General features: G+C 43.5%; 2 protein-coding genes and 1 long non-coding RNA gene across 3 annotated transcripts; 2 read left to right on the top strand and 1 right to left on the bottom strand.

Moving 5' to 3' along the window:
* Positions 1–2,836: 2,836 nt before the first annotated feature.
* On the bottom strand, positions 2,837–7,234 carry LOC140065519 (ly6/PLAUR domain-containing protein 8-like). The gene is made up of 5 exons (XM_072113114.1): positions 7,090–7,234; positions 5,895–6,011; positions 5,672–5,818; positions 3,512–3,661; positions 2,837–3,200 (listed from the first exon to the last, which is right to left on the bottom strand). The coding sequence occupies exons 1-5, from the start codon at positions 7,139–7,141 to the stop codon at positions 3,085–3,087; spliced, it is 582 nt and encodes a 193-aa protein (XP_071969215.1). The 5' UTR covers positions 7,142–7,234; the 3' UTR covers positions 2,837–3,084.
* Positions 7,235–9,079: 1,845 nt separating this feature from the next.
* Positions 9,080–13,238, top strand: LOC140065518 (uncharacterized). Its single transcript, XR_011847942.1, has 3 exons — positions 9,080–9,195; positions 10,707–10,801; positions 13,177–13,238. It is a non-coding gene; the product is annotated as an uncharacterized lncRNA (long non-coding RNA).
* Positions 13,239–15,752: 2,514 nt separating this feature from the next.
* LOC140065517 (protein RoBo-1-like) lies at positions 15,753–20,795 on the top strand. Its single transcript, XM_072113112.1, has 5 exons — positions 15,753–15,864; positions 16,288–16,404; positions 16,493–16,639; positions 18,576–18,725; positions 20,606–20,795. The coding sequence occupies exons 1-5, from the start codon at positions 15,816–15,818 to the stop codon at positions 20,719–20,721; spliced, it is 579 nt and encodes a 192-aa protein (XP_071969213.1). The 5' UTR covers positions 15,753–15,815; the 3' UTR covers positions 20,722–20,795.
* Positions 20,796–24,032: the final 3,237 nt, after the last annotated feature.

Genomic DNA, 24,032 nt, shown 5'->3' with positions numbered 1-24,032 from the left:
TGGGTGAAAGGGGCACAGATGTAGCAGAGATTGGTCGAGCCGGACCCATGAGCAGCCATTCAGCACAATGATCCCGACGGTTGCATATTTTATTCAGTTGATGCCTCTTCCAACCTTCTGCTGCCCGATCACTTCACCAGCCACACAAAGTTTTCACCATAAATATACTAGAGGCCTATCAATGCTTTTATAGACCTTCCCACGATAAGTATAGAGCGGGTGGTTGTAGAGAATTTTCTACAAACAAAATAAATATATAAATCCTTGTAATAAGCCCAAGTAGGAGCTTAAAACATTAGTTCGTCAATGTGCACATAAGGCTTAGTCTTGGATGAAGAAGACCATCAATAGTTTCCCAAACCTTTTGTCACAGGAACTCCATCTTTTCCCCAAATCATCCTTTATAATAAAATACATGCACCAAAATTATAAAATGTAAAGACACTTTTGAAGGGGTTGTCCAGTCAGTAGTGCACTATAATAGAGGCAGTTTGTCCCAGGTGCCAAGGTTTCGAGAGAGCCCATGACTACCTGTACCAATCACAAAGTGGTTCAGTGCTTTAAGCTAGATGTAGACCTCAACCGGCTTTTTTAAAATTTTTTATTTCAGAAACCTGGATTTTTCCTGCACTTGGCAATCTCTGTCAGCTCCATAGAGATAAATGGAGCAGAATGGAAATCTGCTCCATTCATCTCTGGGAGCAACGGGGGTACAATGGAGACCTCTTTGGGCCTCCTGGCAAAGATCCAAAACAACCATGTACTATACCAAAATATACAAAGAATCAATAATATTCACCAAACCAAAGACCAATAAAAAGATTTAAAAAGGAAAATGATCCTCTGTAGAAAAACCATAGGGAGGGTAGGGCATATGATAAGGCCCACCAAAGCGACACCTCCCTACCCAGCCCCAAACCTTAAGCCCGTCCAGCTACATGAGTAAGAAAGATGACCAAAAAATATGTATCACCACAGCTTTTTCCTGCACTTGGCAATCTCTGTCAGCTCCATAGAGATGAATGGAGCAGGATGGAAATCTGCTCCTTTCACCCCTGGGAGCAACGGGGGTACAATGGAGATCTCTTTGGGTTTCCTGTTCTTGTGATCTGTGGGGGTATTATCACTGAGACCTCACCGATCAGCAAGTAATGCCTTATCCATAACTTTATTAGTGGGAATAGCCCTTTAAAGCCACCACGGGCAGATCTTCAATATTTTATATACCTGGACACAGGAGGGCCCTGGACTGCATGAATATTGTCGGCCATTAAAGGTCTAATTATTTCATGACATTTACTTCTCTGTTATGCTACTATAACTAAGCTACTTCGGAAATGAGTTGGGCCCGTTCTCTTCACTTGTTCATCATTTTTTTATTTTTTAATAAATCACCTCTCCATCAGTCCCCTGCAGGGACGGTGCCAACCAAGGGGAAGAGCTACCGCCAGTTGGCCCTGCCCCCTGTATCTCATTATCTAGGAGCAACAATCACAGTTCACTGTTTAAATGCTGGTGGCAAAGTTTCAATGCAAGACACTAGGGGCCAGATGCGTCACTTGTTTTTTCAGCTTTTGCGCCTTAAAAGAAAAGATTGTTATTTTTGCGGCATGGCTAGTTTTGTTTTTAGTCGCAAAGCTGGTGCAAAAACACTGCGACAATACAGTGTTTTTGCGCCAGCTTTGTGACTAAACACCAAACTGGCCATGCCGCAAAAATAACCATCTTTATTTATCCTACCCATCTAGAGGTTTCACTGCACAATCATTCATCATTAGCAACTTGTTCATTTAGGCGCAAAAACACTCCAGCCTGAAGGTGACGTAAACTGAGAAGCCACTGCCATAGGCCTGTATACAGTTGATGACCTAATCACAAACATTCTGCAAAAGCCTCAGCTCAGAGCAGGGCAGGAGAGAAGTTTGCAGATACTACAGACAAGTGCCCCGTGTAGCAGGATGACCACACTGGTGTCTGAGGAGCATACTGGGCAGAATTACAGGGGGGCAGCAGGAGATCAGCATTGGGGGATCCCCTCCAGGAGAAGCCCCTTCTGAGGAGATCACTGGGTGCAGAGTGTTACACACCTGGGCTCTTCTGTGAGGGTTATTCTCATGCTGGGGTGTGGGAGAGGAGTTTGTAGGAGGGTCACATGTAAGGGTGCATTCACACACCTGTCTATGGGGATATATATGTGGGTGCAAATTTGTGACGGCAATACAGATCCCCCCCCCCAGGATTAATGACGAATGGACCATTTCCTCACTTCCCCCACCTAAACGACAAATGGACGAGAAGGGACATGAAGGGTCACAACCTGCAGCAAGGGGTCATTGGGCAGCACTGATCACAGAAAAAATCACGGCACAAGTGCCGCTAACTTTTAAAAGGTCTGCATTTCAAGGGTTAACACCTGTGATTAGTGCCAGGTTACCGGTGGGTGTTCCTGTTCGGGTCCACTCATCTCTACTGATGACCAATCCCCTTAATATGCAATTTTTTCTGGGGAGTAATTGCATATTTTGGTAAGTGTAAAGAAGTGAATTGTGTGTTGCAAAGATTCATTCCGAATCCTGCAAGATTGAGGTTTTAATTTGTTCAAAATTGGGGATTGGGGAGGGGGGGGGTGAGGAGTGTAAATTAGCCTAGGGGCAACACGAGACCCATAAACAAGACTAAAAATCCCCCCCCCCCCTCCCCCCGAAAACTTTGTAAATTGTCAGCAGAAATCCACATGTCCAATTGTATGACCTCAGTCTGTAAATTTGCCTTGACATGATACAGAGACAACACATCGCTTTATGTATATTTTAATAAGCATTTCAGTAAACAGATCTTAACAATAACTAGTTCTTAGTTTCAAAAAGTTAAGATTTTATGGATGTTCCATGACACCAATGGTCTGCAATGTGTCGCTGGTGAGAGGGACATTACCTTCTACTTCCCTATAATACATTGTACTCAAGCATCTACTAAAAGAGCTACGATTGATTACAGAGATCCCAATAGAAGGCTCCTCCATGATGACAGAACAAAGGAACATTCTTCATAATGGTTGGTATGACGACGCTTGGGTTACAACGTCTAACAGTTCAGTTTCTCTCTGTAGAGTTCCTCAATCCCAATTTTATGGTCAAAATTGATTTTGCAGCCAAAAGAATTGCTACAACCTTTAACGGAATAGTCCACCACCGAGTTATCTGTCAAAGACAACAATAATTAGAAAATTTGGAAAAAAGTTAGTTGAAAGGAATCGTAATGCGACACGAAGATCAGAAAAAACAATCAACACAAATGTAAAATGTTTGCGAAGAAGAAGTGGTTAGTTTGATTTTTTTTTTAGTATTTTCTAATCATGGATTTTCTATTCTGTCCAGAATTATTGGGGCAGCCTAGTGGACTGTAAGGACTGAAGGTTTTCACACACGCCACTAATATAGAGGAGGACGGGGGGGGGGGGGGGGGGGGGGGAGAAAAAAAAAAAACCAAAAAAACCACAAACACAACTCACCCGGATTCCTCACAGACGCCCTGTAGTTAAAACATCGGATTTCTGTTCCAGTGCACTTTATCGTCTCGTTGCTCTCACATTCGTCCGTGCTGCCTTTAACGTAGCAGGAAGGACACACTTTGCCATTTGGGGTTAAATCCTCTACAGGAACTGGGGGAAGATAATAAAATTTAGGTTAATTCAATATTCATTTAGGCAATGGTCTTTGCAAATGCATCAGACACTGATCAGCCTGATGGGTAACATAAGGTCTATTGGTTTGGCAGGAATCATTTGCAATTGGATTGAGAACTGGCTGAAGGATCGTACCCAGAGAGTTGTGGTCAATGATTCCTACTCGGAATGGTCACCAGTTATGAGTGGTGTACCCCAGGGTTCTGTGCTTGGCCCACTATTATTTAATTATTTATTAGGCTACATCCAGACAAGTGTGCCCGCCGTACCGTAGCACGGCAGGTGCACATCTGTGCCAGGGAGAGGAGGAGGAGGTGGTGGTGAGTGCTGCTCACCCCCGCCCCTCTCCATAGGGATATATGGTGCACATGTGCCACTCACCCTTTGCTGGCCCATGTGGGACGTATATCCAAAGTATATACGTTCCCCATACAGCAGTGTGAATATAGCCTTAATGATAGAGGTAGGAATTAATATGACTTTCTGCAGATAACACAAAACTGTGTAGTGTAATACAGAGTACGGAGGATGAGAGGAGTAGTACATGCTGTGTAGTGTATTACAGTCTATGGAGGATGTTCATAGACTGCAGGGTGACTTAAACAGTGTTTGGTCATTCACTTGATAAATGAGGTTCAATGTAGATAAATGTAAGGTTATGCACCTGGGGGCTAATAATCCACATGGAACATATGTCCTTGGGGGAGTAAATCTGGGAGAATCTCTCATTGATCAGGACCTAGGGCAGCGATGGCGAACCTTTCAGAGGACGAGTGACCAAACTGCAACCCAAAACCAGCATATTTTGCAAAGTGCCAAAACAGGAATTCAAGCAGTAACTTATTGCAATTTTCTTGCTCTGTGCTGTACTACAACTTTCAATGGGCCGAGGGCATCAATATCTTTCTCAGAAGGAGAGGAAATTTGGGTTGTCGCTGGAGCTTCCCCTGACAGCCCCCAAAACAGTAGGATTCAGGGGTCGCACAGAAGGGGCTCCAATGATAACCCGACCCTAACCACACCACCCGTCTCTTCCTGCAGGTATACCAGGATGCTCCACATTAAAATAATGCTAAACATGGCATGTCCTGAGACTGCAGGAGGATCCCTGTCTGTCGAACTCTCCTATGGTGAAACAGAGCCCTCAGTGGGCACTCAGGCTGAGTGGCACCAGTGCCATAGGTTCGCCACCACTGACCAAGGGGGTACCATTACATCATAAATTAAATAACAGCACAAATGTCAGTCAGCTGAAGAGTGGTCTGGACTCTCAGGATAGGTAACCCCAAACTCAGAAAGTGCCTCTGATGGGAGGGGGATAGAAAAAAACTCCCTCAGTGACATCACAGCCGGGGGGGGGACCCACTGGCTTTAACTTGGTGAGATTGAGTTCAGTTCTGAGGACTATTCATTAGAAGACTGGTCCAATTCTCTCCAAGCTGTGTCCTCCGGCCAATTTTCCACTCGCTCGCCGATCACAAGATTAATTTGTCTCTTTTACCGATAACTCTTTTCTTCCATTTTAATCTGCCAAGTTTATGTTTTGAGTGTATTGTACCTCTATTAACTTTAAGGCTACAAGAAGAGGATTGTTAAAGAATCTAAGTTTCCAAAAGTGATTCACACAGAACATGCAATCAGTGTCTGTGTGGTTGAGGTGCCTATGGGCTTAGTACAAGTAACTCATGGTGGTGGCAGCGGATTGGCTCGGTGCAGACCGCGTGGAGTAAATTTAGTGTTCAATTTTGTGGAAGTGGGCTGAGCTTAAGGGCTAAATTCTGGGACTCCATAGAGTAGGTTTACCCCATGTTTGGACCCTGTTGTTGGGGTTTGTGACAGGTTATAATACAGAATTCCCTTAATCCCCTATCTTTTGTTTGGTTGAACTTGGACTATAACAATGGAGATCCCTTTAAGATGGTTGAAAGTATGCAAATTAAACCACAGATTTAAATGGACCCCCTCCATCTCATCTGTGACACTTACGTGTATATCCACCAGTGTTGCACAAATTCCCAGTACAGCAAGATGCAAAGAAGCGATATTTGCTAAATTTCCCCGTTGCCGATCCTTCAGCTCCACAGACATTGTCATCTCCACAACCTTTAAGTATTGACTGAAATGAGTTGTCACCTACATAAAAGGGAAGGAAATCATCACATAACCAGAAGAGGGGACATTTGTTAGAATTAAAGTAACCCTTCCTCACCGTTGTGGAAGTATTGAGAAGCGATCAGACAGGCATCTCCCAGGCAATCGATCTCCATCTCCTTTTGACATTTTGTGGAGTTTTTGGCCGAACATGAAAAACATTTAGTGGAAAAGACTGGAAAAAAAATGAAGATGCAGAGAATCACATAAGGATTATATTGTTGATAAGCCTAGCCAATCAGCCAACCATCTTAGGTTCTAGGTCACCCCCAAGATAAATGCCCTATTTAAGAGTGTGAAGTAGTTTTTTCGCACCATTTTAAAGTGAAAAATTTCACCAGAAAGTAACTTTGACAATCAACACTTAAATTCTGAATTTAATAAAATGAATTATTCCCACCGTTAATTCGGTTTCCATTATAAAACCATAAAGGGCCCAACTGGTGGAGATTTCCCAGACCTCAAGGAACGGGAAGCACAAAAGTTGAAATGCCCCACCCATGCATCTACACTCCAATGATTACAGCGGCAGAGGATGGAGCCCAATTTACTACATGTGGACTAATGGAAACCAAATTAACCTTGAGAAGGATTCACATTTGCCATGGTGTCAACCATGAATGCCCCAACTGGAGATGTATCAAATAATTCCTTTAGGGTGGGGCTATTGCCTGCAAGACCTTTCTACCAAAAGCTACCTCCATAGTGTACCAAATGTCCAGTCTATAATGTCTTGCAGATGTCAACTGACTAGACCAGGTGGCTCCCCTGCAAATCTCATCTATGGTGGCTCCCCTTTTTCAATCCAGGAAGACTCCATAGCCCTAGTTGAAAGGGCCTTAACTGTTCCAGGAATGTTCAGATACTGGGAATCATAGGCTCCTTTAATAATGGTATTGATCCACCTAGCAATCAATGCTTTCTTGTTCGCTCCTTCAAAGGGAATTTTGAATAGTTCCATTGCCTGAGCCAAAGTGCACCAAATCTTACCCCCTCAGCAATAAATGCAGTAGTGGATTTAAGAGTAGGTAAGGTGCTTAACAGATCAAGTTCCACTCTTAATAAATTTTCTAACTCCGATAGACAGTAGAAAAGGGCAGTGCCGGATTAAAGGAGGGGCTCCTGGGGCTCTAGCCCCGGGGCCCCCACCAGTTTCCGACAGTCAGCAACTCAGATCAGCTGAGGTGAAGTGCAGAGAAGAGTTCCATGCCTCACCCCCTGTATATGCTACCAAATGGCTAGAAGAGATTTACCAGAGAAAACAAGAGCATTGACCAAGCCAAGCAGAAACATCAGGTTCTTCATGGTGAATGGATGGATGGATTCTCCTCTTCTTGCCCCGTCCTCTGTATGAAGGGATCGTAAAAATACTAAAATCTACACAGAAGCATACAATAGTGAGTACAAAGTGTCCCATTCACATCACACTTGTAGACTGTGCCGAATTGAAAGTCCAGCCCGAGCGCCGAGGAACCAGAGCTGAACTCTGCGGGGGGTTAGGGGTCATCTAACCTTAGGTGGCTCCTTAGGACAGTTCCTTGGCTTTGTAGTTCTTTTGCAGTCAGATTTATTACAGATGGTTCACTTTTATAGTCACCAGGGTTGGGAAGGGCATCAATTTGCACCAAAACGGAAGTTTGCGCAAAATCATATTCCGTCGTATTGTGAAAACTATGCAAATAATAAATCTGGCGCAAGCAGGGTCTGAGGCTTGCGTTCACGCTTTTTCAGATGCAGTTTTACTAAGGGCCAGATTTGCGTTTTCCCGACGTGTTACCCGAATATTTCCGTTTTGCGCCGATTTCCCCTGAATTGCCCCGGGATTTAGGCGCACGCGATCGGATTGTGGCGCATCGGCACTGGCATGCATGTGACGGAAATCGGGTGGCGTGGCCGAACGAAAACCCAACGGATTCGGAAAAACCACCGCATTTAAAAAGCTTGCACTTACCTTCACTCAGCCCGAGCCGGTGAACTCCAGCGTGTTCCGATGCTTTTCAGCGCAGCAGCGCCACCTGGTGGACGGCGGAGGAACTGCCTTAGTGAATCCAGGCCGGACCCGAATCCAGCGCAGAGAACGCGCCGCTGGTTCGCGAATGGACCGGGAAAGTAAATCTGCCCCATAGTGTTAGATGCAAAAAGCTCCCTAGAAATTGGCACAACTTTTTAGATGTCAGTTCCGCTATAGTTTGAATTTGTTTTTCCCCAGCAGACTTCCAAACATATAAGGCCGGTGGCACACATGGCTTTCGAACCCGTTTTTTAAGCAGTCTGTTAAAAAACGCATGCGTTTTTTGAAAACACATACGTTATTTCCAATTATCATAGTTAGGGAAAAACTGACAAAAACAGAAAAAAAAAATGCATTTAACAGACTGATTAAAAACGGCCCAAAAAAGGGTTCAAAATGCCATGTGTGCCACCACCCTAAGATGTCACTAGAACTTGTCCTGAAGCTCTACATACAGCTCTTTAACGCTCCGTGAGGTAGCTGTAAGTCATGGGGCTCAGTTAAGGCCGGTGACCATGTGAAGTTTAAAAAAAAAAAAAAAACACTCAAAAAAAATAATAAAAATCACATTAGTTTTCAATGCATTTTGAATCACAAATGCAACGTGACAAAAACAGGACATGTGTCACCAGCCTAAGGATATATAAAGAAAGCTCCTGGGATGATCCATCTTCATTCAGACCTGGGATTAGCTGCATTATGCAGCAAACACCCAGTGATTGTTGCCAGTACCAAGCACAGGTGTTAACCCTTTAAATGCCACCAACAATGCAGCCAGTGGCATTTATATCCTGGTGGCACAGGGGCGCTGCCATCTTGGTGGGGGATTGTCACAAAAATCAAAAAGCAACAATCCCATCACCATGAAAGCCTGAAGTCTCTAGGATACTCCTGACTTCATCATTGAAGTAGATCTGTTACAATGACTCCACATCAAGACTTTTTGCAAATTTTGGTTTTAAAAAGTTGAAAATTCACCAAACCACCAATTCACCAAGACCAAAAACCACATGGATCAATAAAGACAAGACTGGAACCAATGCATCAGACCAGCAGAAAAGTGAAGAAAAACAGACACTTATGACACACGTGGCCCATAGTCAATTAGTGACCATATGGACATGGTGTCTTGGTGCACACATCTCTTTGCTCTTCACCCATGGAGCACCAGCCCCTTCCCTATCTCCAGCCTGACTCCCCCTCACCTGGATGTGTCCAGCACCTGAGGGCGGCTTGTGCCGGGTTTTATAGCCTGGACCTGACGAGTGGCAGCTGGGGGAGATCTGCATCCGAGCATTTTTGTTCCTTTCCTATGATTTTGTTTGGCTGCGTTCACATGCAGTGTTTGGTAAGGGCGCATTCATACGATGCATTGCGACATGTTTTTTAAATGCGTTTTGGATGCATTCCAAAGGCCGCGGTCACACGTACCGCTAGACATCCGTTCATAACGCGACGCTAGCGCACAGGGGGAGGTCCTCGGCCCGAACGCACATGCGTTTCCAGAGAAACATATGCGATCGGCTTAACAATCGCAATCGCATGCGTTTGGGCCAAGGACCTCCCCCTGTGCGCTAGCGTCGCGTTATGACGGACGCCTAGCGGTACGTGTGACCACGGCCAAAGGCTTCAGCCTTGATCACATGTTGAAGTAACATTGCGTTTCAACTACATTTGCTAAAACACAGTGTTACTTCAACATGTGATCAAGGCTGAGGGCGCATTCACACCACGTGTTGCGTCGCGTTGTGCGTTGCGTTTTTGGCGCATTCCATTGGCTTCAGCCTTCATTACATGCTACGGTTACATTGCGTTTTTAGCAGCTGCAATGGAAACACAATGTAACCTTAGCATGTAATTAAGGCTGAAGCCAGTGGAATGCGTCAAAAACGCGACGCATCATGTGAATGTGCCCTCAGGGCACGTTCACACGTTCTGCTATTGTCGCGTTCACAACGCAACGCTAGCGCACAGTGGGCGGGGTTAGGGCTGATCGCATATGCGTTTCCCGGGAAACGCATGAGATTTATAACCCGATCGCATGCGTTTCTCTGGAAACGCATATGCGATCGCCCCAAGCTCCGCCCCCTGTGCGCCAGAGTCGCGTTATGAACGCAGCGCTAGCGGAACGTGTGAACGCGCCCTCAGCCTTGATCACATGTTGAAGTTACATTTTGTTTTAGCAAATGCAGTGGAAACTCAATGTTACTTCAACATGTGATCAAGGCTGAAGCCAGTGCAATGCGTCAAAAACGCAACCCACAACGCGACGCAACGCATAGTGTGGAAGCGACCTCAGGCTGATATTACATGTGGCGTTTTTGGTGTGGTTTTTTTCGTTGCGTTTCTGCATCCTTGTAAAGCGCATCGGTTTTGCATACGGACACTTTAAATAGGTTTTTGGATAGACGGCGGTCACACGTTTCACTTGAAGTCCGTTCATAATGCGAGGCTACTGCACAGGGGGTGGCCCTCATCCCGATCGCATATGCATTTCCCGGGAAACGCATGCGATCGATAACCCAATCGCATGCTTTTCACTGGAAAGGCATATGCGATCGGGCCGTGGCCTGCCCCCTGTGCGCTAGCATCTCAGCGTCTTAGGGTTTGTACGTCCGTTTTCAGAAGTTTACAGATATATGACCCTATAACAGGGGTGGCAAACCTATGGCACGGGTGCCAGAGGTGGCACTCATAGCCCTTTCTGTGGGCACTCAGACCATCACTCCAGGACAGAGTTCACCAAATAAAGCGACACTTCATTGACTGTTTGTAACTGGGGGAAAAGTGAAAAGGTGTTGACAGAACTGCAATATCTTGAGATGCTCTCATTCTGGAGTCACGATTCTTCCTCTACAGAGAGACCCTGGAGAGAAGCTACAACGAGAATCTGAATTTGCCCTCCTTCTTTCAACTGTATTGGTGGCCTCCAAGACGTGGAAGAATAGGTAGCAGTAAGTAACTGCTTAAAATGCAATGTTGGCACGTCACAGTAAATAAGTGGATTTTGGTTGTAGTTTGGGCACTCTGTCTCCAAAAGGTTCGCCATCACTGGCCTATAACATGAATCAAGGAAGCCAAACCCCCCCAAAAGAGAGGCAGAACGCAATGTAAACAATGTTTACAAAACGTATAGTAAATGTGATGTTAACATATGCCTTAACAATGCATTAACACATGTGTTTTGCTAACACATTCATTAACATGGTGTTAACAAATGCAGCAGTAATGTAACTAGGCAAATCACCTCAGCTTTTGCCATGTGTTTCAAACACAATAGAAACACAACCAAAAGGCCTGAGGTCGCGTTCACATGTTGCATTTTGGCCTGCGTTTTCTTTGCGTTTGAAACACAACATGCATCTGTTAACACGTGTTAACATTGCGTTTATGATGCATTTTGTAAATGCAAATGTTAACAGTAATGAAATTAGGCAAATCACCTCTTCTCAGCTGTAGTAATGTGTTTCAAATGCAATGAAAACGCAACGTGTGAATGCGGCCTCAAAGCCACATGCGATTACATGCACAAACAGCACAGTATGGAATGAGCAGAAAATAATCAATCCATTCATTATCATCTCAGGTATGACTGGTGGAGAGCATGTGGTGAAGGACTGGTGGAGAGCATGTGGTGAAGGACTGGTGGAGAGCATGTGGTGGAGGACTGGTGGAGAGCATGTGGTGGAGGACTGGTGGAGAGCATGTGGTGAATGACTGGTGGAGAGCTTGTGGTGAATGACTGGTGGAGAGCATGTAGTGGAGGACTGGTGGAGAGCATGTGGTGAAGGACTGGTGGAGAGCATGTGGTGGAGGACTGGTGGAGAGCATGTGGTGGAGGACTGGTGGAGAGCATGTGGTGGAGGACTGGTGGAGAGCATGTGGTGGAGGACTGGTGAAGAGCATGTGGTGGAGGACTGGTGGAAAGCATGTGGTGGAGGACTGGTGGAGAGCATGTGGTGGAGGACTGGTGAAGAGCATGTGATGGAGGACTGGTGGAGATCATGTGGTGGAGGACTGGTGGAAAGCATGTAGTGGAGGACTGGTGGAGAGCATGTGGTGGAGGACTGGTGGAGAGCATGTGCACACGGTATAGCCGTGGTCACACGTTCCGCTAGTCATAATGCGCCAAGCGCAAAGGGGGCTGTCCTTGGCCCAAACGACCCTGTAAACACATGTGCGTTCAGGCCGAGGACCACCCCCTGTGCATTAGCGTCGCGTTATGAATGGACAGCTTGGTTCAGCTTAAGAGAAGTTTAGGATTATGGAGGATGCTGGTCTTATAAAGTGGAAATTGAAAAAAATTAATTGTTCTGTGATGTTGGGATCACTCCCTGGTGTACACCTCCCCTTCTCTGTCCTTATATCTACATGGTCTTATAAGGTGGATGCTGGATATATAAGGGAGCACATATTGGACAATTGAGAATTATGGATATATTTGTGAATGAGGATGAGAATCTTGAATATTAATAATCAATAGTGAATGGAAAACCACTGAAAAGCTCGATGGAAGATGGGAAATTTTAAGAAGGGGAAGACCCAAAGTAAGGGCTTTTCATATATATATCATAATAACTGGAAATGTTTTTGAGATGCAAGATGAAGGTGACAGATGTCATACACATAACTAGAGGTACAAGCAGTGGTCAAAGCACATCCCAATGTGTGTACAGCCCAATAAAGCAACACACTAAAAACCAGTCATTTATGAAGACCTTTAAGATGTAGGTCACCATAAGGTCTGGGCAAAGGAACAACAATAAAACCAAGATATCCCAATCCATTGCTGTCTCCAACGTCAAAAAAAAAAATCATAAAATCATTGGATTTACACTGGGCCTTTTTTTGCAGTTCGTTCCTCTAAATGTATATCGGGACCTTAACCCTCTCCCACTACTTGTACAATGGTGAACACTACCCTCCTAATCTTAAGGAGAACCACATTTGGACCATTGGACCATATTTATCAGCTCCAACTCCACATTTTCTAATGGGTGTGACTCCACTGATATTTGGGTTGTTGAAATTTTCTCTCTGGGCCCAACTCCCCATTAAAAAAGGAATGTCATTAATTTTTTATCCCTAACATCATATTCCGGGAGTCAGATGAACATTTCTGGGCAGGAGAAGACTTCATGTCCCCCATCAGTTGACAGCCAAAAATTGTGCATCATTAATAACCGGGCCCAGATTATTACGACAAGACCGTTTTTTAGGTTGGCCATCTCCTGTGCCCAGAAGATTGTCTTGATGTCATGGAAAGATGTGGAGGTCTCCCCCCGTCTTGTTGGCTACAATTAATGAACAAATGTTTCCCCTATTTCAGGTCTTGTACCTTCATCCCTTCATCGTAAGTGCCCATAAAATTTTCAGAAGATCTTGTCCAGGTGGGTTGACACTGTAGCAACTGTCCCTTAAGGTCATGTGTCATTGGTTAGGGACAGTGGGGTGGGGACTGATGATGCTCACCTTTATTTGAAAATTGCTAATAATATTTATAAAGAAAGAACAGAGGATTCGCTCTCATCTTTTTGGGTATCCATTGTACTCCAGTCCAACAAAGCTGATAGCTAAATTGGTCCACAACCCCCTGCTCACAATAATAACCTCGACTGTTTCCCCTACAATCCAAGAGTCTAATTTTTCTGTAGAAACATTTCTGGACATTGGTAACCAAAGAATCCCTATTCTCTCTTTTTTTATATGTATTAAAAAAAAAAAACTTGATAACATTGAATAACTGCAAGATCAGAATTGTGGAAGAGTCATTGGGGAATCTTATCAGAAGACCGAAACAGTTTCAGTTGCTCATGGCAACCAATCAGAGCTCAGCTTTATTATCTCACATCAGTGGAACCTGAAATCTTATTGGTTGTCGTGAGCAATTAGTAGAGTTTTGTTCTCAGACACTTCTGACAAATGTCCCCCATCCAATCAATACAGTATTTATTGACTTTTGAGTACCTCATTAACGTTCTAGCCACCCTGGCGATGCCGGTCACATGGTCCTATCGGATTGATGTGCCCATATGCTGCTGTGTCCTGTTGCTAAGTTCTGGTTATTTCTGTATTCTCTTTTCCTTGGATGTACATTATTGCTATATAGTATTTATCCTCCTATTATCATAGTCCTGAGATTTGTCTTGACTCTGCTAGGTATCTCTTCCTCTGGCTCCATACTGACTTGGGCCCCTGCTACATTATACATCACCTGTCTGCCATGCCAGATCATCAGCTACTCTCTAGTTACCTCTTGAGAATTGTACCAAGAAAGACCATACACCTGTAGAAGGATGAAGACTTTGCTAACTGGAGTACAAAGGTAGCGTTGGCTACCTTGTCCCATCAATTAGTGAGAAGCTTCTTTATGACAGTTGACTACTACTGTTCCAAAATGGTGGAAATTCCTAAACAATTAGTGCTTTTTTTTGTAAAACTTTAAGTGCATAGTATTAGTGTTCAGAAGCTATTGCTATAGTTCTCCCCACTAGGGCACCCAGAAATCCCAAGGACAGGGGATTATGCAACCTCCATTTGGATGGAGCACTAGAATAACCTTTCAGACACACCTTCTCCTGATCATTGCAGGTCAATAAGGTCTGACTTGACATTAGTGTTGAGCGGAGCTGAACATTAGAAGTTCGGGAGTGGGTCCTCCACGATTGCCTCAAAACTAAAAAAACATCTAAGGATACTCACCTCCTCTACTCTTCGTTCCAAGTCTGGCTCTGTCCTCCGCTAAGCTTGACACATTGTGATCACCTAGAAAAGAAAGGTATAAAAAGCAGAATTAAGTGTGGGGACAAGATGTACGGGGGTACGGGCTGCTAATTACGGTACGCACCTCCCTCCATCATCTTGCATGATGTCACCTAATTCTCCCATGTTCCAAACATGGAAGTGAGACATGCAGGGTGTGCATAATTGGCAGCCCGGAGTGCTGGACATCCTGTCCACGCACCTTGTACTGCTTTTTAGAACTTTCTTTTCTAGGTGATCCCAGCGTGTCAAGACTAGCAGAGGGCAGTGCCAGGATTGGAATGAAGAGGGGCATAGGTGAGTATCCTTATATGGGTTTTTGTGGCATTCAAATAGTTTCGGGCGCGCAGTAATTTAAATGCAGCGGGCGATCACATTGAATTTGGACAAATTTTAATTGGTCCGCCCAACACTAATAATGATCATTTAAAGGGTTGGGTGGTGTTTTAATGAATTATATTAATAATCAATATCTGATTATTGTGAGGGAGACACTTGCCCCGCCCCCTATCTACCAGAGGCAGATAGATTCACATTTCACCATAGCTGCATGTAGAGATCCCATTTATTTCTACAGAAGTTGCACCTGTTGTTACGATACTTGACCTCTACACAAAGCACAGAGTGAACTGCGTTTGGCTCCGTACTATGGGTTATATTTGGCCGAACAGAGACCCAAACAGTTGGGTATTGGTCTCTCGCGAATTAAACATTGATGGCTTAACTTGAGGATACAAAATTTTAGCCAAACATTTTACCTTAATTAACCTTCTTAAATTGTGTTAAATAACAATGGTCTTCACAATTACACACTTACAATAAGGTACCTGAACGTTTAGAAGAACAATTAGAAGCTTGTGTGCACAAACATAAAGAATCAGTTGCATCTTTCCTGGAAAAAATAATAACAACCTTCAGAGAATTTTTTGATTCAGAACTTAATTAAAATTTCATAAAAACAAACAATCTAATTGGATTCTCCTCCATCACTTCAATGTCTCATTGTTGCAGAAATTTTTCTGGCGATGAAGGACAAACCTGTGCCAGGAAAATTCAGGAGTATTCAGTGAGCTGCGACACGTGCTGTAGGAGAGATTTTATCAATTCCATTTGACAATGGCAGCGTTATCTTTCCCGATAGTATTTATATGTATACACAGGAGGGGATGAGCAAGGAGAATTTGAGAAGCCATCTCTCCGTTCACAATGAAGAACCTGGTATTTCTGACTTCCATGGTTTTTGCTCTTGTCTCAGGTAAGATTCAACAGTATCATCGATGTGTCTTCTTCACTGGCAGATTAAGACCACCATGGGCCCTGGGCTGTACGAATATTATACAAGTCTGGAATCACTTCTTACATCTGGTCCTAGAATCAGCTTCTTGTGAAATGGAGGACCTTTGGATGACGTTCAAAAGTTCTGAACTGGTGGTGGATTTATATGGAAGCTTCTCAAACACTTCCAGTCGTTGTTTTCACAAGTGAATCCTAACAATTTCAATCTTGAGATTATCTCAAGATACTATAGTCCCATAGTCATAATAGTCAAGACAAAAACAATCTCAAAATCTAAATCTTGGTGTAAAAAAACTTTTATGACCAATGACCTTACGCCAATGTGTAGAATATTTTACTTCCATATCCGCTTCTATCACTAGATTTCCCCCATTATTTTCAGGCCTCTCTTGTCGTTGTGTATCATGCGTGAACAAAACTGCTCCGGCATGTACAGAAGAGACTGAGGTAGAATGCCTTGGAGACGAATGTATGACCGTCTTCCAATACATCAACGACGGTGAATATTACTTTTTTCTTCTTTTTTTTAATCAAAACTTTCTTCTTCTCATTTCTGTTTTTTTTATGGATATTTTCTTATTTTGCAGATGGGAATGTGACGAAATCAATATTTAAAGGTTGTCCCGATGAAGGAAAGTGTAACAAAGAGGGCTCTATAACCGTGGGAAATAACAAATTCCTATTTTATGCTGAATGTTGCAAAAGGGATTTATGCAACAATCAAACATATCAACGTAAGTAATAATTACTGTATATTGGAGTAAGTAACTGATGACCAAAAGCAATGACTTATTATAAGACAGATATCTCAGAGGATGTCCACCATTTGGGACATCACTCTATTGGTCAGAGCATCGGTGCTGCATGTACTATGAGGCCAGTTGAGCCTTTGGCCTCAGGTCAGCAGTGTGCAGTGAATTGGAAAGGGCAGCATGAGCTAAAGTCTCCTTTGCATTTGACTTGCATAACTTGTGCTGCTGCCCTCAATGTTTTTGCTTCTTTAAAAGGAAATTGGATACAGCAATGGCAGAAGTTCATACTGATGATGCATATCTGTCAGGATGGAGACAGAGTGGGCAGGGGACAATGACATAATTAGCATAAAAGGGAAGAAATGTCATTTGCCACGATGTCTTCCACACTCCCCAAATATTTAATCATAGTGTCTCAGGATTGTATGCCACAGTTGTGGAGAGTCAGGGGTGAATGTAGAGGGTATCTCCTCAACTCTTTGAAGGAGGACCTTTTGTTCTTACCCAGAGCTCAGAAGGTCCTTGAACTAAGACTGTAAGAGGCACAAAAGTTACAGCACAGTACGGAGAAGGAGAAGTCAATGGGGGACAAAAATGAAATAAATGCAAATGCTAGCTTAGCACTAGTGATTATTTTCCCCTTGCCACCACCTCCATGACAGGGGGTCGTGAAGGATGTTGTGGCTGGCGGGGTACAGGGCACGGGCGGGCCGGCACACTAGCTGCAGCCACAGACTACTCAAATGTCAGGTTGATGTAGAAAAAAAATTCTGCACTTCTGGCTGCTGGATACATCAAGAGGTCGAAGCCTTAAACTGGACCGGAAGTGCGACGGGGGCTATCATGCACCAGAGCACGACCACCGGCATATGATAAATACCCCCGGTATGTCTAATATATATGGTATAAAAAGAATAAAGCGGAATCACCATAAGTGGTCCAAGTATAAACCTCTCTCCGATCCCATTACACTAAAATGTGATTTTTATGAAAAAAGAATACATAAAGATCTAGCAAACTGTATATAACTTTTATGTCCATAGTATGCAATGCATACAAATTTCAGCTGTATGTATATAGGTGTACAGTACATTGTGGTTGGGTGTGTTGGTGGTGTGGGGAGGTCATTTGACCTTGTTACCTAGTGGAGCCCTACAGAGCCTTTAAAACTCCAGTCCCTGCAGGTCTATGTACTGGGACTTTTTATGCATTTTGAGACTAGTTTGGGACTTTTTGAAGAAAAAATCCCAGACAGAAAATAGACCATAAAAACATCTACTAAAGGGCCAAAGCCACTTTAATGAATCTGAAGGGCATAGGAGCTCCAAAAGCAAACATAGAACTGCCCCAAGGAGAGTCCTATTGATAAATATCACCCATTCAGTGAGTTAAGGAAGTGATCTTAGGGGGATATTTATCATACGCTGGCGCTCGAGCGCCAGCGTATAATAGCCCCGCCGCTGCAAATTCGCAGCCCGATACATCAAGAGGCTTCTGCCACCAGCAAGTGTGCAGGCGCAGGGACAGTAACGCCCCACGCCGGCCCACTCCCGGCCGCGCCCTTCGCTCGGCCGGCCGTGCCCCCCCCCCCTTCACGTCCCTTCATCCCCACTGGCGTGAAGGTGGCGGATCGGGGCAAATAATCGCAAAAGCTAGCAATAAGCTAGCATTTGCGATTATTTCAGGGCCTCTGCGCCAGTGGCGGTGCGCAGAGGTCCTGATAAATATGCCCCTTTGTGTCTCTTCTTACATTAATGATGATAGATTCATAATAAAACCAATGAATGAAACTTAAGGCAATTTTTTACACTGAGGTTATTGATTTCTTAAGTTTTTACATGAACAAATTTACTTTTTGACTTTATAGAACCATGGAAGAATAATTATTCCACTGTAATCATTTCTCTAATTTCTCTAGTTCCTGCAAATAACACAAGACTGAATGGCAAAACCTGCCCGTCCTGCTATACTGTAAACGGTACTGAGGAATGTGTGAGCGCCAAAGACGTAGCGTGCACTGGATCAGAGAACCGATGTTTTATCTACAGGGCGCTCATAATACTTCCAGGTGAGAAATAGTTTAAATTGACTTTTGTAAAATCTACCCTCATTGCTGAAGTGTTGAAACCTGCCCTGCAAATGTAAAGGATTCCTCCTGGTTACAGTAAGATCAGAATTTCCCCATAGCCGTATGTTCTCCAAACTAAATTACCATAATTTTGTTATTTCTTTGGGTAGTTGGGCGGCACGGTGGCTGAGTGAGTAGCACTTCTGCCTTGCAGCAATGGGGTCCTGGCTTCAAATCCCACCCAGGTCAACATCTGCAAAGAGTTTGGATGTTCTCTCCATGTTTGCGTGGGTTTCCTCCGGATACTCCGGTTTCCTCCCACACTCCAAAACATACTGTTAGGTTGTTTAGATTGTGAGCCCCATGGGGACAGGGACCACTTTGACATGCTTTGTGCGTAATCTGTGTGCGCTATTTAAATAAAGAATTATTATTATAAAGAATTATTATAGTACAGTCCACCCAGAGTCAAGCATAGATGTTACAGTGGTCACAGTTGTAACTAGGTCCATAAGACAGATAAGACACAAGCCTATCTACAACAGTTTCATCTTCATCAACATCTTTAAATATAAGTATTGTTAATCCTTCCACCTTGCTCTGCACAGTGACATTTATAACAATGAATTGACAGACATGTCCCCACCTCCCCTTAGCAGATAATTAAACTTTTACTGTCATAAGAAGCAGTAGGCCAGTACATAGTCAAGTAACTGAGGCTATAGAGAAATATGCAGCAACAAGGGTTGCAGTCTTCTCCTTTTACTCTTTTCTCACTACATTTAGAGACGACGTGACTGGATATAACTGAGGCTTATTCGCTTCTCACTATGTACTGCCTGTATATATAAAATATTATAGAAGTGTCTACAATACATAGATCTGAGTCATGGAGCTGAGATCCTGTATCTATGTATCTAAGCTGTCCTTATATAGGCAAACACCTTATAGGACGCTGAAGTCCGTTATCTAAGCTGTCTTTATATAGCTATCCTCCTTGCATGGTGCTTAACTCCTTTATGTATCTAAGCTGTTCTTATATAGGCAGCAACGTTACATGGAGCTGAGCTCCTGTATCTATGTAGCTAGACTGTCATTTTATAGGCATCCACCTTACATGGAGCTGAGCTCCAGTTTCTTAGCTGTCATTTTATAGGCATAGTGTTTGGAGGCTCAATCAAATGATAAACCAGTGGGTCAAGGGGATAGATGGCTAAACACCCTAGTAAGCAATGAATCCACAATACGAATACGAAAAAGAGAGACCACACCCTTTGAGATCCCCAAGCAAAGCCGGTATGGTGGTCTGTGCACTCTGTCTCTCTATTGGTAGAGCACATGGAGGATTTAGAGCTCATACAAAGCTGTAATTGGATATATTTCTTATGGTGAAATGCAAATTTAGCTGAAAAGTAGGCAAAAGAGAGCAACTCCATCCACCACTTCCACCCTAGACCAGGCCTGCACCATCCTGCTGAGAAGGTGCGATTCAGGAGAAAGGAGGCCATAGGAGAATGCTCAAATTCTGGACCAAAAGGTCTGGAGCAAGAACAACAAATATATCCTGTAAACTCAAAAGGACCCATCAAGAAAGACAGGTTTAATGCCCCTGGTCCTGACTCCAATGGGCGGAGTTACCGGTATGCCACAAATACTCTATTTTTGTCCATTCATGGTAGACATAGTAGGAGGACCACGGTGGAATACATCTCAAATACGTATGCCAATGAAAGGTCAGATACTCTCGGACCACCAGTAGACTTACCACTACCTTCCAGGCCATAGTAATTATGTTTTAATGAAAATGTAATATACCTAAAAATTAGATTATGCTAGTAGGATATTATCTCTAATGATGTCTATTGTCTTTGTCCTTACAGATGGGACAGTGGGAAATTATTCCGCCAAAGGATGTACTAATACATTTTCTTGTGAGGTCAACTTTGATGCTGCCATTGGTGTTAAAGAAATCAAGAGGGATTATCTGTGGTGCTAGATGTCACGATGTCACCCGGGCGTGGTCGCTAATGGAGCGGATTGGATGCTTTCATATTCATATAATTCCTATAATCTTATTCCGATGCATCTTAATCACAAATTATGTTGAATAAAACAAGTTAGAATACAACAATCTCGACTGGAACATTGTGTTATTTGTTATTATTTGTGATTGGGGTTCCTTTCTAAGAAGTCGCGGGCTACACCAAAGTGTTGGGGACGTACAACTCTTATCATGTCTACTATAATCGGAGTTTAAGTAACCCATCATATGTAAACAATTACAGTTTTTTCTGAATGAAATTCCATTGGGGGACATTTATGATAAGCCCCCCCAGAAGCTCCTCCCCTCTGTCTCCGGCCTCCTGATGTATCCAGGGCCGGCTGCACTGGTGTACAACTCTATGGCAGTCTCTGATTGAGCTATTTCCAGCGGCTGTTCAGGCTTCAATGGTTGAAGGCTATAGTGAGGATGTTGCCACACGTGCCACCTGTCACACCCCTCTATGCCCACTTCAGACAAAATTCACATTTTAGAGAAAATTCTATTTTAACATCTATTCAAATGAGCTTCGGAGTGCAGCATGGCTGGAGCTAAACAGTGCACCAGTCTTCTCAATACCGGCCCTCTACGCAAAGATTGACGTAATAGAAAATGCCACTTTTGGAGGTTGGGCGTAGTAACCCAATCAAGGTGGTGCTAATCCCGCAGTTCCTTTCCATCTGCCACCATCCCCTAGTGTGGATTCCCCTAAAGAACTTTTATAAAATTGACCCTATCTTAAGGGTTCTAATCTGGAAGCAAGATCACCCATGAATCCAACTAGAATCCTTTTAAAGGGGAAAATATAAAGGAAGGTTGGCGGTCCCTAACCCATGGATTTATTTTGTAGTGGTGCAGTTCCAACACTTTTGGGACTGGAACACAAATAAGACCTTAGGGATAAGAGGACAATTCACCTAGACAACTTCATGGAAAAACCAGTTCATGCATTAGAGGCTGGAAGAGCAGGTAGAGGCCACACCCTACACAGGCCTAATATACAAAGTATGGGATAGAGCCAAGGTTATCCTGGGCCTATACATTTTCAGTAAATTTGCACCCTTGTACCACAATATTGATTTACCAGAATTCTTTACACTTGAGGAACCTTGATTCTGGTCAGAGAGGGGTCTTGTCACCCAGGACTGTATTACAAAATTCCTTATTCTCCCTTTATCTGAAACTAAAACATTCATGTGAGACCCAGACTCGCTCCCGGAGCTTGGAAACTCTGGAATTGGCTTTGCTGGAATATCTGTTGTCCAGGGGGGTCCTAGAAGGGTGACATATCTACTCTGTACTCTGCATTCCTTACTGAGCACTTATGTAGAGTACCTAATACAGTCAGGACCAAGTGGGTCCTATCACAGACTCTCAGGGGGCCTCAATTCTCGCACTTACATCTCTACTCTCCCTTAGCAAAACGATTTTGACACCTTCTCATACTACACAGGGCGTATTAAACACTGGTGCACCTGGCTTAGATCGGGGTCATGCCCGATTTCTGTTGCCTACACTGTAATTGCCTCGAGGCACATTTAATGCATATGTTCTGGCCTGGGAGTGCTCCAAATTGGGGAACTACTGGAAAAGGGTACTAGATCATGTCTTCATAGTATGCGGTGTGAAATTTGAAGCCTTGAAAATCGGTGTCCTGGGCCTTTTGGAGGTTGACCTCTCTCCCACTGCTCCAAACATCGGCTTTTTCCATATCCTGTACCGTGTGTGCAACTTCATAGCTTCCAAATTGATTTATCCTCCAGGTGAATGGGAATAACAAGCTCGTATTAATGACACTATTAGGCTGGAAAGGGGAATGTATAAGGAGAGAAGCGCAATTTCTAAATCCAATGCTATATGGGGGTCCTGGCTGCAATCACACGGTCTGCCGTCTCAGATCTTGTTCGGGGAGTCGCTTTATCATTGTGTCGGCACTTTGCAGTCTGTTCTATATATATCTGCATGCTGGATAAAGAAGGCTAAAGGCTAAAGACCTAACCTGTGGACTAATATATACCATGAAACTATTCCTGGCAGGGGTGATGAGGGGTTGCAAATTCATTTCTACATGTGTTAAAGAGATCCGATTTAGCAAAGGACCAGCTTGTGGGTTTATGAGTCAAATGTTTAAACTCCTCATGTGTAACTCTATATTTCTTTCTTTGCACATATATGCTTCTTAGTTGATGATACTTTCTCTTCCATACTGTATAAATAGCAGGTAGTAGCCCACCAGGATAAGGTGCCAAACTATGTCCTTAATTACTTTCTCACAGCAGTTTACATAGTACGAGCATATACACAAAATGCACTGAAACATAGCAAAAACAATTTACATGCTGTACCCTTCAGTGTTGAGAATAAATCTCTGCAGCCTTTCCATGTTCTCACCGTGCTGCCCTCTGCATATATTTACACAGATTCCTCTCTCTCGCTTCTTTAGGTTGTCCTCATAGCGTCAGGATGAGTCATAACTCTCCTTTTACAGTTCCTCCTATTCATCAGAGCTCAGACAAGTAAACAAAGAATTCTGGAAAGCCTGCACACAGCACAAATGTAAGCAGCAGGACTGCTGAATCACTTGATGAACATTCAGGGATTATTATTAAGGCAGTAAAGGCACATGGGCCACTTATGTAAATAAGTGTAATAATAGTAATTCCTTTATTTATATAGCGCACACAGATTACGCAGCGCTGCACAGAGCTTGTCAAATCAGTCCCTGTCCCCATTGGGCTCACAATCGAATCAACCTACCAGTATGTTTTGGAGTGTGGGAGCAAACCGGAGGAAACCCATGCAAACATGGAGAGAACATACAAACTCTTTACAGATGTTGATCTGGATGGGACTTGAACCCAGGGCCCTAGCGCTGCAAGACTGTAGTGCTAACCACTGAGCCACTGTGTTGCCCTACGTTAAAGTTAGAAGATCATCCAAGATTCACTCGGTTAAAGCCTTGCCAAACTTTTCATAAGATTTGTTGCAAGTCCGAAACTATTTGTCCTGGTCCTTGTCCTCTCAACTCTTTAAGAAATTTTATTACAAACTTTGTTTATTTTTTCTCCTTCATCCAACTTTCTAAACTTTGGGATGAAAGAAACCACGTCACATTTTATATCTTTTCAAATTTCAAAACTTCCCAAAAATGTCCGTTTTTGGAGACAGGTGAAGTTAATATATAGACTATTTCCTTCCTAAAAAATGTCTTCCAGACTGGTGGTGACACAACATAATAGAAGGTAGAATTGATCAACTTTCCAAAG

The sequence above is a fragment of the Engystomops pustulosus genome, chromosome 6 (genome assembly GCF_040894005.1).
Source record: "Engystomops pustulosus chromosome 6, aEngPut4.maternal, whole genome shotgun sequence".
Classification (NCBI taxonomy): Eukaryota; Metazoa; Chordata; class Amphibia; order Anura; family Leptodactylidae; genus Engystomops; species Engystomops pustulosus.
This window is presented reverse-complemented; position numbering and strand designations above follow the sequence as displayed.

Excerpts from the sequence above, each read along its gene's own strand:
- LOC140065519 (XM_072113114.1), bottom strand. The coding sequence starts at position 7,141 with ATGAAGAACCTGATGTTTCTGCTTGGCTTGGTCAATGCTCTTGTTTTC. Across the intron at positions 5,819-5,894 it reads TTCTCAATACTTCCACAACG|GTGACAACTCATTTCAGTCA; the intron begins GTGAGGAAGGGT and ends CCTTTTATGTAG. Across the intron at positions 3,662-5,671 it reads CAACACTGGTGGATATACAC|TTCCTGTAGAGGATTTAACC; the intron begins GTAAGTGTCACA and ends ATCTTCCCCCAG.
- LOC140065517 (XM_072113112.1), top strand. The coding sequence starts at position 15,816 with ATGAAGAACCTGGTATTTCTGACTTCCATGGTTTTTGCTCTTGTCTCA. Across the intron at positions 16,405-16,492 it reads CTTCCAATACATCAACGACG|ATGGGAATGTGACGAAATCA; the intron begins GTGAATATTACT and ends CTTATTTTGCAG. Across the intron at positions 18,726-20,605 it reads GGCGCTCATAATACTTCCAG|ATGGGACAGTGGGAAATTAT; the intron begins GTGAGAAATAGT and ends TTGTCCTTACAG.